Here is a 15102-nt window from a genome sequence, read left to right as displayed (position 1 = left end):
GAAATTAAAATGAAATAATAGAGCTTTAGTTATTTCCTAAATGGCTGTATCACCATATATGAGCTATATTAACTTTAATTTTAAAGTGTGGCCATTATAACTATCCAGTAAATAAACACATCCTTCTCCTGGCATTGCTATTGTAAACACTGTTCAAAATAAAGTATCAACGAGGACTAAACTTACTAATTGTGTGTTAACGTGACAAATTAAGCTAATATGCTGAAGTTTGAATTTCTACAGATTTGTTTAAACTATTTTAATTGAGAACTGTGCAGTAAGTGTTGCTAATTTAGTGGGAGGTTTTTTTCACATTTTTCTCCTGGGTTAAAAGGTTAAGTGGATTTCTTGTTGACTTAACAAGAAACATTTTTTTTTTACATTGATTATGGTAATTATGTTTATTTCAAAAGATATGGAGAGACAAACAGAAGGCTTGGGTTCCGGCCAGAAAAAGCTGCCTCACTCCTCCTCAAGTCACCCAGAAGACACCAATGACAGCGCCAATGAGATGAAGCATGTGAGTTATGCTCTTTTTATGCTGTTTAATACTTTACTGGATTCTAATGCTCACGTTTGCTTGTTTATTACCCACACTTGGGTTTCTTCTTCATTGAATCAGCCACTATAAGTGCATCCTGGGATTTTTTTTTTTTTTTGTACTCCAGCAGACTAGAGTGATGTTTCAATTTCCATTTATTGATCTGGAAGTCTTTTATCCAACTCACAAGCATGGACAATCCAAGCTTCGAGCTGTTAAAGGAGCCGACAAACACTGAAAGATTACATTTACACAAATTTACCTACAAATTCGGGATATCATGACATACTGAATGGAAAGTGTGTGTGCACATGCATACGTCCAAAATGTATGCAGCATGGAAGCTGAAAATGTATTGGAATATGAATTTATATATTACCACTAGGTTTTTTTTTCTTTGTTTTGAATTTGCTAGGGGAAAGATTTGACTTTAAAAATTTATCTTTGGAATTTAGGGTTACAGGTTTTGAGATAAAAAAACAAAAACAAAATACGAATCTCAATGTGAGCTTAATCACTCAGTTCCCAGCGTAACTATTTAGATAAAATTCCAGCTACTTATGCTTCGCTATGCTGTACAATGCTAGCTTGCTGTTAAAGGAGAACTGAAGTCATTTTTCAACTTGCTTTATTTCTTAATTAACGTGTTATTCAATTACGTTTTCGGTTTTAGTAACCTTATATCGTGACTCGTATTGGCAACTAATTGCAATTAAATATTATACTTATCTAGTCTGGGCCCGCCCATCCTAAGTGTGACGCAACACGAGGGCCTGCTGCGAGCTTAGTCTGGCCAGGCAAGCTATCTACAGCTCTTCCAAGCTCCCGAAAAATCGGGAACCAATCAACTTTGAGCATCTCCAACAGCCCTGGGTAGAGGCGTGTTCAAGGCACTGACGTAGTAGAACTGCGACCGGAAGCCATAGATTGTTTACAGAATCTATGCCGGAAGCGCTTCATTCACGCTTCCGCATCTATTACGCATAGATGCTGTATTGAAAGCATTCAACGGGAAGTTCTCATTGAAAACGGAGCAAAGAGCAACCCTGGAGGTATTTATTGAAAGGAAGGACGTTTTCGCCTTGCTCCCGACCGGCTTCGGTAAGAGTTTAATCTACCAGTTAGCCCCGTCGCTTCACATACGTTAGAGGAAAGAGTGATGTGATTGGTTTAAGCTTCATCACAGCCTTTTCTGGCTTCGACCAGTAGCAAACTGAGGCACTTCAGGGAGGCGGGTCAACCATGGGCTCTGGGAAACGGTTGGGCTTAATATCTTGGCCAGACCAATAGCTCGTAGAGCTTTGTCGCGTTAGCCAGACTAATACTTATCGGCCTATTCGGTTTTTAGCCATGTTGAATTTAGTGCGTTTGGTCCACGGCAGGCGTCGCTTATCCGCACGATCTTCACGAGACTTGTGCGAGACTTCGAAACGTCAAGTGTCAGCCAGGTGTCAGTGCTGCCATTTTGAAAACTCTTTTCCAAACGAAATATTGCACAAAAACGAGTTTAAATGACGATTACTGCCTACTTTTTTCAAACTTTCCTGATTGCTATCAAAACAAACAAAACTTCCGGCTTGATTACATCAGCATTCGAAAGAGGGCGCGTGCGTCTTTTGACACTGTTGGCAGATGTTGGTCGCTTTGATTTCCACTGTACGTTTTACTTCCGTCCTACGATGTCTCACACAGGTCTCAACGAATCTCGTTTACGGCCATTGCTTTGACATATGGACTGATATATTACAGAGCATATTTCAAACACTCATAACTTGCTCTAGCAGTGACAAAATAGCTCTCAAAAATGCATTCCTATATTTAATAAAATGAGAAATAGAATTTTGCTAATAAAAAATTTGCCTTCAGTTCTCCTTTAAAAAAATGCATCTTTGGAATTTAGGGTTACAGGTTTTGAGATTTTAAAAAACCCTAAATACGAATCTCAATGTGATGTTAATCATTCAGTTCCCAGCGTAACTATTTAGATAACATTCCAGCTACTTATGCTTCACTATGCTGTATGATGCTAGCTTGCTGTTAAAAGTTAGCTGTTAATAGAAATCTAGCTATTTCAGTACGGTTCATATCTAACATTTTGACTCCATTTAACTCTATTCCACGTCTCCTCACTTCATTTTACATCATGGATCTGAGCGTGGCAGATGACTGTGAATGGCGAAATTGAGTTCATTGAAAGCGTGAACATGTTTATAGTACATTATAAGCTTTTTTTAGCTGATAAATCCACATTGAAAAAAGGTCACGGAATTCACTTAATTGAAATGCATACAGCGGTTCTATGAGATTGAATGGAGTTACATTAACACATTGTTTACGCCCATTCAACGTGATTCAATCATGTAATTTCTAAGCCCTGAATGAAACCAAAACCAGCCGTTCTTCGCTCCAGCATCCTCACAAGATTTCATAACGTTATTGGATCACGTTAATACGTGAACTGATCACATTCATTCATACATAATTGAAACAAGTAATTGGAAACTTGTTGAAATTAAATCTAGTATAAGCAAGTAAAACATGTTTTGATGAGAAATTTTTATTTTCATTTTATTTATTTTTTATTATTCCAACACAAAGACTGTACAATATGACAAAACAAAAGACAATAGACAAAGACAATAGTTCATAGACAATGAATACAAGATACAGTATGTGTAATGAACAAAGGGACAAGGTAGATTTTTAAAAGTCCATCCATCCATAACCACTTATCCTGTGCAGGGTCGCGGGCAAGCTGGAGCCTATCCCAGCTGACTACGGGCGAAAGGCGGGGTACACCCTGGACAAGTCGCCAGATCATCGCAGGGCTGACACATAGACACAGACAACCATTCACACTCACATTCACACCTACGGTCAATTTAGAGTCACCAGTTAACCTAACCTGCATGTCTTTGGACTGTGGGGGAAACCGGAGCACCCGGAGGAAACCCACGTGGACACGGGGAGAACATGCAAACTCCGCACAGAAAGGCCCTTGCCGGCCACAGGACTTGAACCCAGAACCTTCTTGCTGTGAGGTGACAGTGCTAACCACTACACCACCGTGCTGCCCCCGAGGTTTAAAATGCAACATAAATCTTTAAATGATTTATACAGTATCAGTGATTTGTAGTACATACCATAGCAATCAAAAGTTCATACACCCTGACTCATTCATAGGTTTTTCTGTATTTTGACCATTTTCTACACTGCAGAATAATACTGAAGACATCAAAACTCTGAAACAACACATGGAACACACAATGAATTATGTGGTCCAAAAAAAAGTGTTCAAGTTTCATAGTTTAGATTTTTCAAAGTAGCTGCTGTTTAGCTGCTTTTTATTCCTTCTTTTCTTCCTTTCTTCCCTCCCCCCCTTTAACTGGCTACAGGAATGACAGACAGGACAAGAAATAAAGGGATATAAAAAATTAGGCAGATATAATAGAAATAAAAAAAAGCAATGACAAAAAAAGATACAATATGTTATGTTTTGGTTTTTATATACGTAATATGTTCTCTTAAATCTGACACACCCGCATATACACTACCGTTTAAAAGTTTGGGGTCACTTTGAAATGTCCTTATTTTTGAAAGAAAAGCACTGTTCTTTTCAATGAAGATCACTTTAAACTAATCAGAAATACACTCTATACATTGCTAATGTGGTAAATGACTATTCTAGCTGCAAATGTCTGGTTTTTGGTGCAATATCTCCATAGGTGTATAGAGGCCCATTTCCAGCAACTCTCACTCCAGTGTTCTAATGGTACAATGTGTTTGCTCATTGCCTCAGAAGGCTAATGGATGATTAGAAAACCCTTGTACAATCATGTTAGCACAGCTGAAAACAGTTGAGCTCTTTAGAGAAGCTATAAAACTGACCTTCCTTTGAGCAGATTGAGTTTCTGGAGCATCACATTTGTGGGGTCGATTAAATGCTCAAAATGGCCAGAAAAATGTCTTGACTATATTTTCTATTCATTTTACAACTTATGGCGGTAAATAAAAGTGTGACTTTTCATGGAAAACACAAAATTGTCTGGGTGACCCCAAACTTTTGAACGGTAGTGTACCCTTTTTCCAGCGTTTAAACGTTTCTTTCTGGTTATGTGTCTAGCCAACCAGATCTCATTTCCTTTCATATCCTTTAAAATATCACTTCATTCACAGTAATGTCAGGTCAGTATAAAGGCTATCTTGTGTCTGGATAATGTCACTCTGTTTGGGGTTCCAAAGGAAGAACGGACTTAATAGAAATGTTGCACATTACCATTCAGGACAACAGTCACATCACTCACTAATGCATTAATGGATGGAGCTTTGTGTGTCTTTGTATTCCAGACACTCCACCACTCCAAGGTCTGTTTACTTCAGTTGATTTGTCTGCATCTTGTAATGTGCAGACTAATGTAAAGGCTGTTTTAATAAGTCTGCTTGAGACCATATGACTCATTCGGAAAGAGAATTAGAATGCTCTGTATGTATTGTGGGACTAAAAGGCCAGTTGTTTTAGCCGTAAATTATCAAGCACATTTGTTTTACTGGAGCTCATATGGTGCATTTGGGCGATTGATGAAGTTCTAGTTCTTGTGATTTAAGAAGAATAATGCTTACATGAATCAGTGCCGGTGCTGGAAAGAGTTTAATCCTGTCAAGGTGTTTATGAACGCAGGAGAAAATATTAGTCAGCCCTTTCTTTAACTCTACATGGACACTGAGGCAGTAAATTGTGTCGCCTTTTTTTCAGCGCAGCGTGACAGCTGCATCCATACAAATGCTTCTAGCCAGCACTTATGCCATGATCCCAAATGATCATGGCATAAGGCTCATAGCTCGTAGCCTCTTCCTACATGCTTCACCAAGCAACAATACACCTTGTGCTAGCAGTTTTTCAAATATTTTTGAATCAGCAGCATCTAATGAAGGCAGTTCTTATACAAAGTATGATATATAAGCAGATGGTATATTCAACTAAAAACACACTGGGTTGTTAAAATAATGGACTTTACCCTGGAGATATGTTTAAACTAATAAAGTGTGTGGATGGGTGGCACGGTGGTGTAGTGGTTAGCGCTGTCGCCTCACAGCAAGAAGGTCCGGGTTCGAGCCCCGTGGCTGGCGAGGGCCTTTCTGTGCGGAGTTTGCATGTTCTCCCCGTGTCCGTGTGGGTTTCCTCCGGGTGCTCCGGTTTCCCCCACAGTCCAAAGACATGCAGGTTAGGTTAACTGGTGACTCTAAACTGACCGTAGGTGTGAATGTGAGTGTGAATGGTTGTCTGTGTGTCAGCCCTGTGATGACCTGGCGACTTGTCCAGGGTGTACCCCGCCTTTCGCCCGTAGTCAGTGGGGATAGGCTCCAGCTTGCCTGCGACCCTGTAGAACAGGATAAAGCGGCTAGAGATGATGAGAATGAGAATGTTTATGTAAGGTGAAGCAGCTGCTAACTGCAAGGTCCTTGGTTCTCTGTTAGTGCTATCCTGGCTCTATTCAGGGTTCCTAGTTCTCTGGATTCCTCAAACCTCTCTGCTAGGTAAATGTCAAATTGACACATACAAAGTAATAAGAAACGTAGCAATAAGAAACATTTTCCTTCTTATTGTTAAATGAACAAAAGCAATAAAAAGCAGCAGCACCACATCTATTGTGCTGGATTCTGTTGGTGTTACTGAAAATGTCTTCGACCTTGAACAAAGCTTTGTCTGATATATCGCCATCTATATGTCTATATCAGCCTTTCTCAACCAGGGTGCCGTCTGGCTTTGTTAGGGATGCCATCAAAAAATTATATTTTCTAACAATGAAATAAATAAAATGAATTTAAAATCCTTACACTAATTACTAGTTACACTAATGCAGATCATCGCCGCCTCATGCATCATCAAAATTTGTCTCACGGCCCCCTTTCCCATGTCACAACGTCATTGCCAGGGTCAGCGTATGGTCAGCGTGACTGCGTATATTTTATATGGGGGTGCCTTGAGAATTTGCATACTTCTGAAGGGTGCCGTAACTGAAAAAAGGTTGAGAAACGCTGGTCTATATAACACATTCATAACACTTTTTATCCCCCGCTGGCCAAAAGGCCCGAAGGGGAATTATGTCGTGGCGATTTCTGTCCGTCTGTCCTTCCCAGGAAGGGTACTCACCTTCTGAAATCAACTCCTCTCACAATTTTTGGAGGAATTTCACGAAACTTGGCAGGATTCTTTGTTATATGTCGGTGATACGCATAATTTAATTTCATTAAATTCGGTCACATTTTACCAGAGTTACAGCCCTTGATTAACAAAATTATACTCTGACAATTTCATGAGTGTGTTTTCCTTCTGAAATCAACTCCTCTTACAATTTTTGGAGGAATTTCACGGAACTTGGCAAAAGGCATTGTTATATGTCGGTAGTACGCATATTGTAATTTCATTCAATTCAGTTGCATTTTATCAGAGTTCCAGCCCTTGATTAATAACCTTGTACTTTCACAATTTCATGAAGGTGCGCTCGCCTTCTGACATCAACTCCTCTCATGATTTTTGGATAAATTTCTCAAAGCTTGGCAAAAGGCCTTGTTATATGACGGTAATACACATATTGCGATTTAATTTCGTTTGTGAAAATTTTACCAGAGTTTTGACCCTTGATTAAATAACCTGTACTTTGACAATTTCATGAGGGTGTACGTTCTTCTGAAATCAACTCCTCTCACAATTTGTGGAGGAATTTCAACAAACTTGGTAAAAGTCTTTGATATATGACAGTTATATGCATATTGAAATTTTGTATAATTTGGGCAAATTTTACCAGAGTTATGCCCTTGATTATTAACACACTTGTACTTTGGCAAGTTCATCAAGGTGCGCTTGCTTTCTGAAATCAACTTTCCTCACAATTTTTATCCCCCGCTGGCTGAAAGGCCCGAAGAGGGATTATGTCATAGCGATGTCCGTCCCAGCAAGGGTACTCATTTCTGAAATCAACTCCTCTCACAGTTTTTGGAGGAATTTTACAAAACTAGACAAGAGGCATTGTTATATGTCAGTAATACGCATATTGCAATTTCGTTCAATTCAGTTGCATTTTACCAGAGTTATGGCCTAGTTGCCAGCAGGGGATGTTGTGTTCTCAGAGCACTCTTGTTAATGGAGGTATAACTAGCTATCATTCTCACTATAGTTTCATACAGGGCATACATATACACACTGTTATATATTCTATCCACATTCCCCGGATATGAGCAATCATGCGCTCTGATTGGCTGCTCTACTACTAGGCTATCAGCTCATATACGGTGAGTAGAGAAAAACAAAATGGTGGAGCATGTTGCTGAACCAACTGAGGATGAAATAAAAACTCTGTTCGAAAAAAAAACCCAAAAATACAAAAAAAGCAACAAAATATGGAATAAAAGTATTTGATGGTCAGAACGTGTCTTTTTTAATTTTTCAATAACTATTATTATTATAGCATTTTTCACAAATTGCTACTGTTATTTTCCCAGTTTGTTTACATTCTAAGTGGAAATGATTTTGTTGGACGTTTTGTATAAAGTTTTTCTTTAACGAATTTGCAAAAGGTAAAAATAAAAATGCTGTTTCTCAAAATCCAGTGAATGTGGATAGAATATATATATATATATATATATATATATATATATATATATATATATATATATATATATATATAATCTGTATGCATTTTTTATAAAGTGAACATTATCAGTAGTGTTAATAATTTATTTTTACTTATTTATCGATAGGAATATTTGCTTGTCCCTGCCTGCATGTTTTTAGCTGACCTGAGATCCATGTAAAATCCTCCATCTTCGTTACAATTTTATATGCTTTACCAGAATCCCAACTATCTTTCTGTCAATGCTACATGTTAATAGTAGGCATGTAACAATTCATCTAGTTCACAAATCAATTCATGATATTGGGTTCATGATTCGATTTTCCCATGATAGTTTTTGGGGAAAAATTAAATGAAGAAAATTTTATTTTCAGAAAAATTCAACATTTATTTTCCTCGTCTCGTCTCGTCTCGTCTTCTTCCGCTTTATCCGGGACCGGGTCGCGGAGGCAGCAGTCTAAGCAGGGAAGCCCAAACTTCCCTTTCCCCAGACACCTCGGCCAGCTCCTCGGGAAGAACACCGAGGCGTTCCCAGGCCAGCCGAGAGACATAGTCCCTCCAGCATGTCCTGGGTCTTCCCCGGGGCCTCCTCCCGGGGGGACATGCCTGGAACACCTCCCCAGGGAGGCGTCCAGGAGGCATCCGAAAAAGATGCCCGAGCCACCTCAGCTGATTCCTCTCGATGTGGAGCAGCAGCGGCTCTACTCCGAGCTCCTCCCGAGTGACTGTGCTTCTCACCCTATCTCTAAGGGAGCGCCCAGCCACCCTGCGAAGGAAACTCATTTCGGCCGCTTGTATCCGCGATCTTGTCCTTTCGGTCATTACCCAAAGCTCATGACCATAGGTGAGAGTCGGAATGTAGATCGACCGGTAAATTGAGAGCTTCGCCTTTTGGCTCAGCTCCTTCTTCACCACAACGGACCGGTAAAGCGACCGCATCACTGCGGAGGCTGCACCGATCCGCCTGTCGATCTCACGCTCCATCCTTCCCTCACTCGTGAACAAGATCCCGAGATACTTAAACTCCTCCACTTGAGGCAGAACTTCTCCACCAACCTGGAGAGGGCAAGCCACCCTTTTCCGGTCGAGAACCATGGCCTCGGACTTGGAGGTGCTGATTCTCATCCCAGCCGCTTCACACTCGACTGCAAACCGCCCCAGTGCATGCTGAAGGTCCTGGTTTGAAGAAGCCAACAGGACAACATCATCCGCAAAAAGCAGAGATGAAATCCTGTGGTTCCCAAACAGGATTCCTTCTGGCCCCTGGCTGCGCCTAGAAATTCTGTCCATAAAAATTATGAACAGAACCGGTGACAAAGGGCAGCCCTGCCGGAGTCCAACATGCACTGGGAACAGGTCTGACTTACTGCCGGCAATGCGAACCAGACTCCTGCTCCGTTCGTACAGGGACCGGACAGCCCTTAGCAAAGAGCCCCGAACCCCATACTCCCGAAGCACCCCCCACAGAATACTACGGGGGACACGGTCGAATGCCTTCTCCAGATCCACAAAGCACATGTGGACTGGTTGGGCAAACTCCCATGAACCCTCGAGCACCCTATGAAGGGTATAGAGCTGGTCCAGTGTTCCGCGACCAGGACGAAAACCGCATTGTTCCTCCTGGATCCGAGGTTCGACTATTGGTCGAATTCTCCTCTCCAGTACCCTGGAGTAAACCTTCCCTGGGAGGCTGAGAAGTGTGATTCCCCTATAATTGGGGCACACTCTCCGGTCCCCTTTCTTAAAAAGAGGGACCACCACCCCAGTCTGCCACTCCAGAGGCACTGTCCCTGACCGCCACGCGATGTTGCAGAGGCGTGTCAACCAAGACAGCCCCACAACATCCAGAGACTTGAGATACTCAGGGCGGATCTCATCCACCCCCGGTGCCTTGCCACCGAGGAGCTTGCAAACCACCTCAGTGACTTCGGCTTGGGTAATGGACGAGTCCACCTCTGAGTCATCAGCCTCAGTCTCCTCAGTGGAAGACATGACGGTGGGATTGAGGAGATCCTCAAAGTATTCCTTCCACCGCCCGACAATGTCCCCAGTCGAGGTCAACAGCTCCCCACCCGCACTGTAAACAGTGTTGGCAGAGTACTGCTTCCCCCTCCTGAGGCGCCGGACGGTTTGCCAGAATTTCTTCGAGGCCGACCGATAGTCCTTCTCCATGGCCTCCCCGAACTCCTCCCAGTTCCGAGTTTTTGCCTCCGCAACTGCCAGAGCTGCAGCACGCCTGGCCTGCCGATACCCGTCAGCTGCCTCGGGAGTCCTGGAGGTTAACATGGCCCAAAAGGACTCCTTCTTCAGCTTGACGGCATCCCTTACTTCTGGTGTCCACCACCGGGTTCGGGGATTGCCGCCACGACAGGCACCGGAGACCTTGCGGCCACAGCTCTGAACAGCTGCGTCCACAATGGAGGTAGAGAACATGGTCCACTCAGACTCAATGTCCCCCGCCTCCCTCGGAAGCTGGGAAAAGCTCTCCCGGAGGTGGGAGTTAAAGACCTCCCCGACAGAGTGCTCGGCCAGACGTTCCCAGCAGACCCTCACCATACGTTTGGGCCTGCCAGGTCTGTCCAGCTTCCTCCTCCGCCAGCGGATCCAACTCACCACCAGGTGGTGATCAGTTGACAGCTCAGCCCCTCTCTTCACCCGAGTGTCCAAGACATAGGGCCGGAGATCAGATGAAACGACTACAAAGTCTATCATTGACCTCCGACCTAAGGTGTCCTGGTGCCACGTGCACTTATGGACACCCCTATGCTCGAACATGGTGTTCGTTATAGACAAACCGTGACTAGCACAGAAGTCCAATAACAAAACACCACTCGGGTTCAGATCGGGGAGGCCGTTCCTCCCAACCACGCCCCTCCAGGTGTCACTGTCATCTCCCACGTGAGCATTGAAGTCCCCCAGTAACACAATGGAGTCCCCAGTCTGAGCACTCCTCAGTACCTCTCCCAGGGACTCCAAGAAGGCCGGATACTCTATACTGCTATTTGGGCCATAGGCACAAACAACAGCAAGATCCCTCTCCCCAATCCGAAGGCGCAGCGAGGCGACCCTCTCGTTCACTGGGGTAAACTCCAACACATGGCGGCTGAGCTGGGGAGCTATAAGCAAGCCCACACCAGCCCGCCGCCGCTCACCATTTTCCTATTCTCTATCAACTTAACCTTCAGAGGTTCAAAATATAGAAAAACAAAAAAAATACATAGATACTACAAAAATATTAGTCAGTATAGAACCAGGTGGACTCTCCATTTGCCAATTTGGATTCCCAATGTGCCAAGTGTGCCCACTGGATTTTTTTTTTAACCTGTTGAAAGGGAATCTGACTATAAAATACTACTGATGATTCTGCCATTCATATTCTTTTTGTTAAATTAAAACAATCACTTTTTTAATGACAACAATAATTATTTACCCACATTTGAAAGGTTAGAGTAAAGTATAATAGCCTAATAGCTAAAATATTAATTTTATTAAAAATGAAAAAAACCCAACAAATAGGCATTTTCTTAACAAACTTTTATGAACATTTGTACGATGTTCATTTGCTTTTCTTTTTTGAAGCTTTTGGCAGTCTGCAAGAAGAGAGGTCTGATTTCTTGCTAAGTCTATTTGTACAGTCAATCACACAGCGGCTCTTTCCCATTTTAGATCTGTTTGTGTGTGTTTTCATGGCATTAGTGCAGTGTTACTTCTGCCTATGGTGAAGTCATGTGCATTTCAAGTATTTTACATTATTGCACCCTCTGCTATATAAACAATGGAATTACAGCTAGGAAAATATAAAGCTAGATGGCCTTTCGATTTCATAAAACCTGTGAAATTTAGTTTGCTCTGAAATTTGGTCATTGTGATATATGTTTATTTCTGCAATATCTCACAAACTATCAGGCCATCCTGTGGCTGGGAAGTTATTTAATTTGAAGGGATTCCTGAGCAAATAATGTGCATGAAATCGCTCACTTCGTGCAGTCAAGCAGACAGTGGAAGCTCGTGTGCATATGCGCAGGTTTACCTTCTTCTTTTGGGTTTTACGGCTGCTGGCATCCACAGTGTTGCATTACTGCCATCTACAGGTTTACCTTGAACGTGCACTGACAGTTACATCATTCTGTCGCTAAACGGACAGCCGATCGCTGACCGCCTATATTTAGTAGTTTGGTCCTGCGTTTCTTTTCCTTCGCATCATAATGTCTTTTCTTCTCGCTTTCTGTTACTGTAGTCGGTCTTTCACATTTGATTCACATCCTCTATTTTTCTCTCCTGTTTCAAATTTGTATCCCACAATGCCTTGTGTGAACGGGGAAAGCCCACCATGTCATGCATGATGTATCTTGAATTGGGTCATGGTGAAGCTGTCATGCTCCGCCCCAGACATCCACTCCGCAGATTACGGATCTCCCACGCCAGCGCCGATCCGGATCCGGGACGGGAATTCCAGCTCACCTTTAACTCACTTCCTGGTTTTCACCCCTGCCAATTGAGGTTTTTCACCTGATGTCACAGGGTCACGTGACGCCCCGGTATCTGCCATTTTGAACGTCAAGCTAGCTAATGTCAACATAGTACCTAGTATGTTACTGTAGCAACGTTTACGTTCAGTCATTTGGATGACTGTTAAAACCTTTCAGTCTCAACTTTTTCCTTTACTGTATTTACTAGTTTACTGAGCTAGCGCGCTCCGGCGCCGGCTGGCTAGCGCGCTCCGGCGCCGGCTGGCTAGCGTGCTCCAGGGCAGGCTGGCTAGTGCGCTCTGGTGCCGGCTGGCTAGCGCGCTCTGGCGCCGGAGCGCGCTAGCCAGCCGGCCCCGGAGCGCGCTAGCCAGCCGGCGCCGGAGCGCGCTAGCCAGGCTGCCCTGGAGCGCGCTAGCCAGCCTGCCCCGGAGCGCGCTAGCCAGCCTGCCCCGGAGCGTGCTAGCTCAGTAAACTAGTAAATACAGTAAAGGAAAAACTTATAACGGGCCATGTCTCAACAGACTAAGAAGTTATTTCAATGACATTTAATAACATTTTGTTTATCCTGAGGACCGAAAGTAAATGAAAATGTGAACAAACCTTAGCTGTCAGTGAACAATCCTGGTGGAAGCAGGTAAACGTCGTTTTCTAAGCCTGCTAACCTCAATTTTTGCAAATACCTCTCCCTCTGCTCGCCCTGTAAATGCCCTACGTCGCTGGATAGTGAAGGTGTTTTCTGCATCTCACTCCTTTTTCTTTTATGTTTTTCGTTTGTCGCCTTCCTCGCATTGAAACTGATTCGAGCCGTGACGTCCAAAATGGCAGCCTCACATGACTTGGTCACGTGGGTGAAAAACCTCAATTTAAAGGCCGTTCTCAGACCCTGACTTTGCCAGAACGTACTGTTAGGGATGGTGGAGGTGTGGTGAGATAAGGATCCACAAGCAGAACACAGACAGTAATCCAATAAATAAGGTGATTTAATCCAGGGAAAAGGGCGTGGCAAAAAGGTAAACAAATGGGACAAAAACAAATGGCAAAATAGTCCAGGTAAAAAGAGACAAAAACTTGACAAAAACACGAGGCAGACAAGGACAAAAACGCTAGAGAAAAAAAAAATCATAAACAAGAAGAAAACCCTAAGTGCAAAAAGCATGAACTAGAAAAATAGCTTGAGCAAAAACTATGAAATGCAATAAAGGCACAGAAATGGCTGGAATAGAAAAACGAGATGTTCTGGCAAAATCAGGGTCTGAGAATGGCCTTTAATTAGGCAGGGGTGAAAACCAGGAAGTGAGTTAAAGGTGAGCTGGAATTCCCATCCCGTATCCGGATCGGCACTGGCATGGGAGATCCATAATCTGCGGAGTGGATGTCCGGGGCGGAGCATGACAGAAGCAGGAAAAAATAGCGGAGAATTTAGGGCCACGTGGCCTTAAATTCATTAATTGTTCTATTAAAAAAACCCAATAAAGTTGGAAGTCTGTGATTCGAATTCAGTAGCTTTCGGTCCACTAAACAAAAATAATTAGGTGTTGGGAAAATTCTTTTTATGACCTACACTTGAAAAATCTGAAAGGCGGTATAGCTTTAAGAGTTTACGTACCACGATAATAATCGTGATCCATTTTTTATGTCATTGATTTGAATGATCATACATCTGTATCTCAATGATATATGATTGCATGCCTAGTGAATAGTTAAACCACTTTTTGAAGTCACTTATTTCCTGTGGCTGAATCTCAAACCGTGTTTTACTGAGTCACTACGTCAAGTCCTGTCCATACAGTACAGTCGAGTCTCGAGAACCATGATGTTATACTTTATGCAGCTGTTATCTGTGACGAATAGAAAGGCATTTGGGGTCTTGTGTGAAAACGAGCCTGAAGGCAGATTTTTATGTGGAGACCAGTTACACAGCAAATTCTTATAGGTGTAAATGTATGTGTTTTTGCTCACCTTTGAAGTAATCAGTTTTGTATACTGTGTATTTTAACTTGATTTGCAGTGCAGCAGCATGCAAATCTGAGTGTTTATTAACCCAGAGGTCAATTTAAATCTATTTAATCCTTACCACTGGCACAATGTTCAGTGCTATGATGGAGTCAACAGCAATCAGCGGTGGAGGGAAGGGAAACTGTGATTTAGGAATTATCTAAATGGCGTGTCTGATTCTGTAGTAGGGAAATGTGGAGCATCGCCCTGCAGGAGCGCCACTGATTTAGAGTGAATGAGATGTGTGTCCAACTAGCACTTTCCTTTAAAAAAAATAATAATAATAAATAAATAAAAGCAGATTGCGAGGTATAAGAACAGTCTGAGGTGTGTGTGGGTGGGTGGGTTGTCTTTTGTGGCCTGTTTTCTGCTTATAGTTGATAATATACTGCATTCTGATGAAGAATGGACATAGGCACATTGTTCCCATTGAGTCCCATTGATTTTCTCCTGTTCCAATGATTGA

General features: G+C 42.7%; 1 protein-coding gene across 1 annotated transcript in view; it reads left to right on the top strand.

Annotated features, from left to right (window-relative positions):
* Positions 1-15102, top strand: part of b4galnt4b (beta-1,4-N-acetyl-galactosaminyl transferase 4b) — a 278770-nt gene that overhangs the window by 94125 nt on the left and 169543 nt on the right. The window contains exon 2 of the mRNA XM_060912043.1: positions 414-520. Coding sequence (XP_060768026.1) covers positions 414-520 — 107 coding nt within the window. The remainder of the gene's footprint in view (positions 1-413; positions 521-15102) is intronic.

This window comes from Neoarius graeffei, chromosome 27, assembly GCF_027579695.1.
Source record: "Neoarius graeffei isolate fNeoGra1 chromosome 27, fNeoGra1.pri, whole genome shotgun sequence".
In the NCBI taxonomy this organism is placed as follows: Eukaryota; Metazoa; Chordata; class Actinopteri; order Siluriformes; family Ariidae; genus Neoarius; species Neoarius graeffei.
The sequence above is the reverse complement of the archived record's forward strand: the minus strand, read 5'-3'. Positions and strand labels throughout refer to the sequence as shown.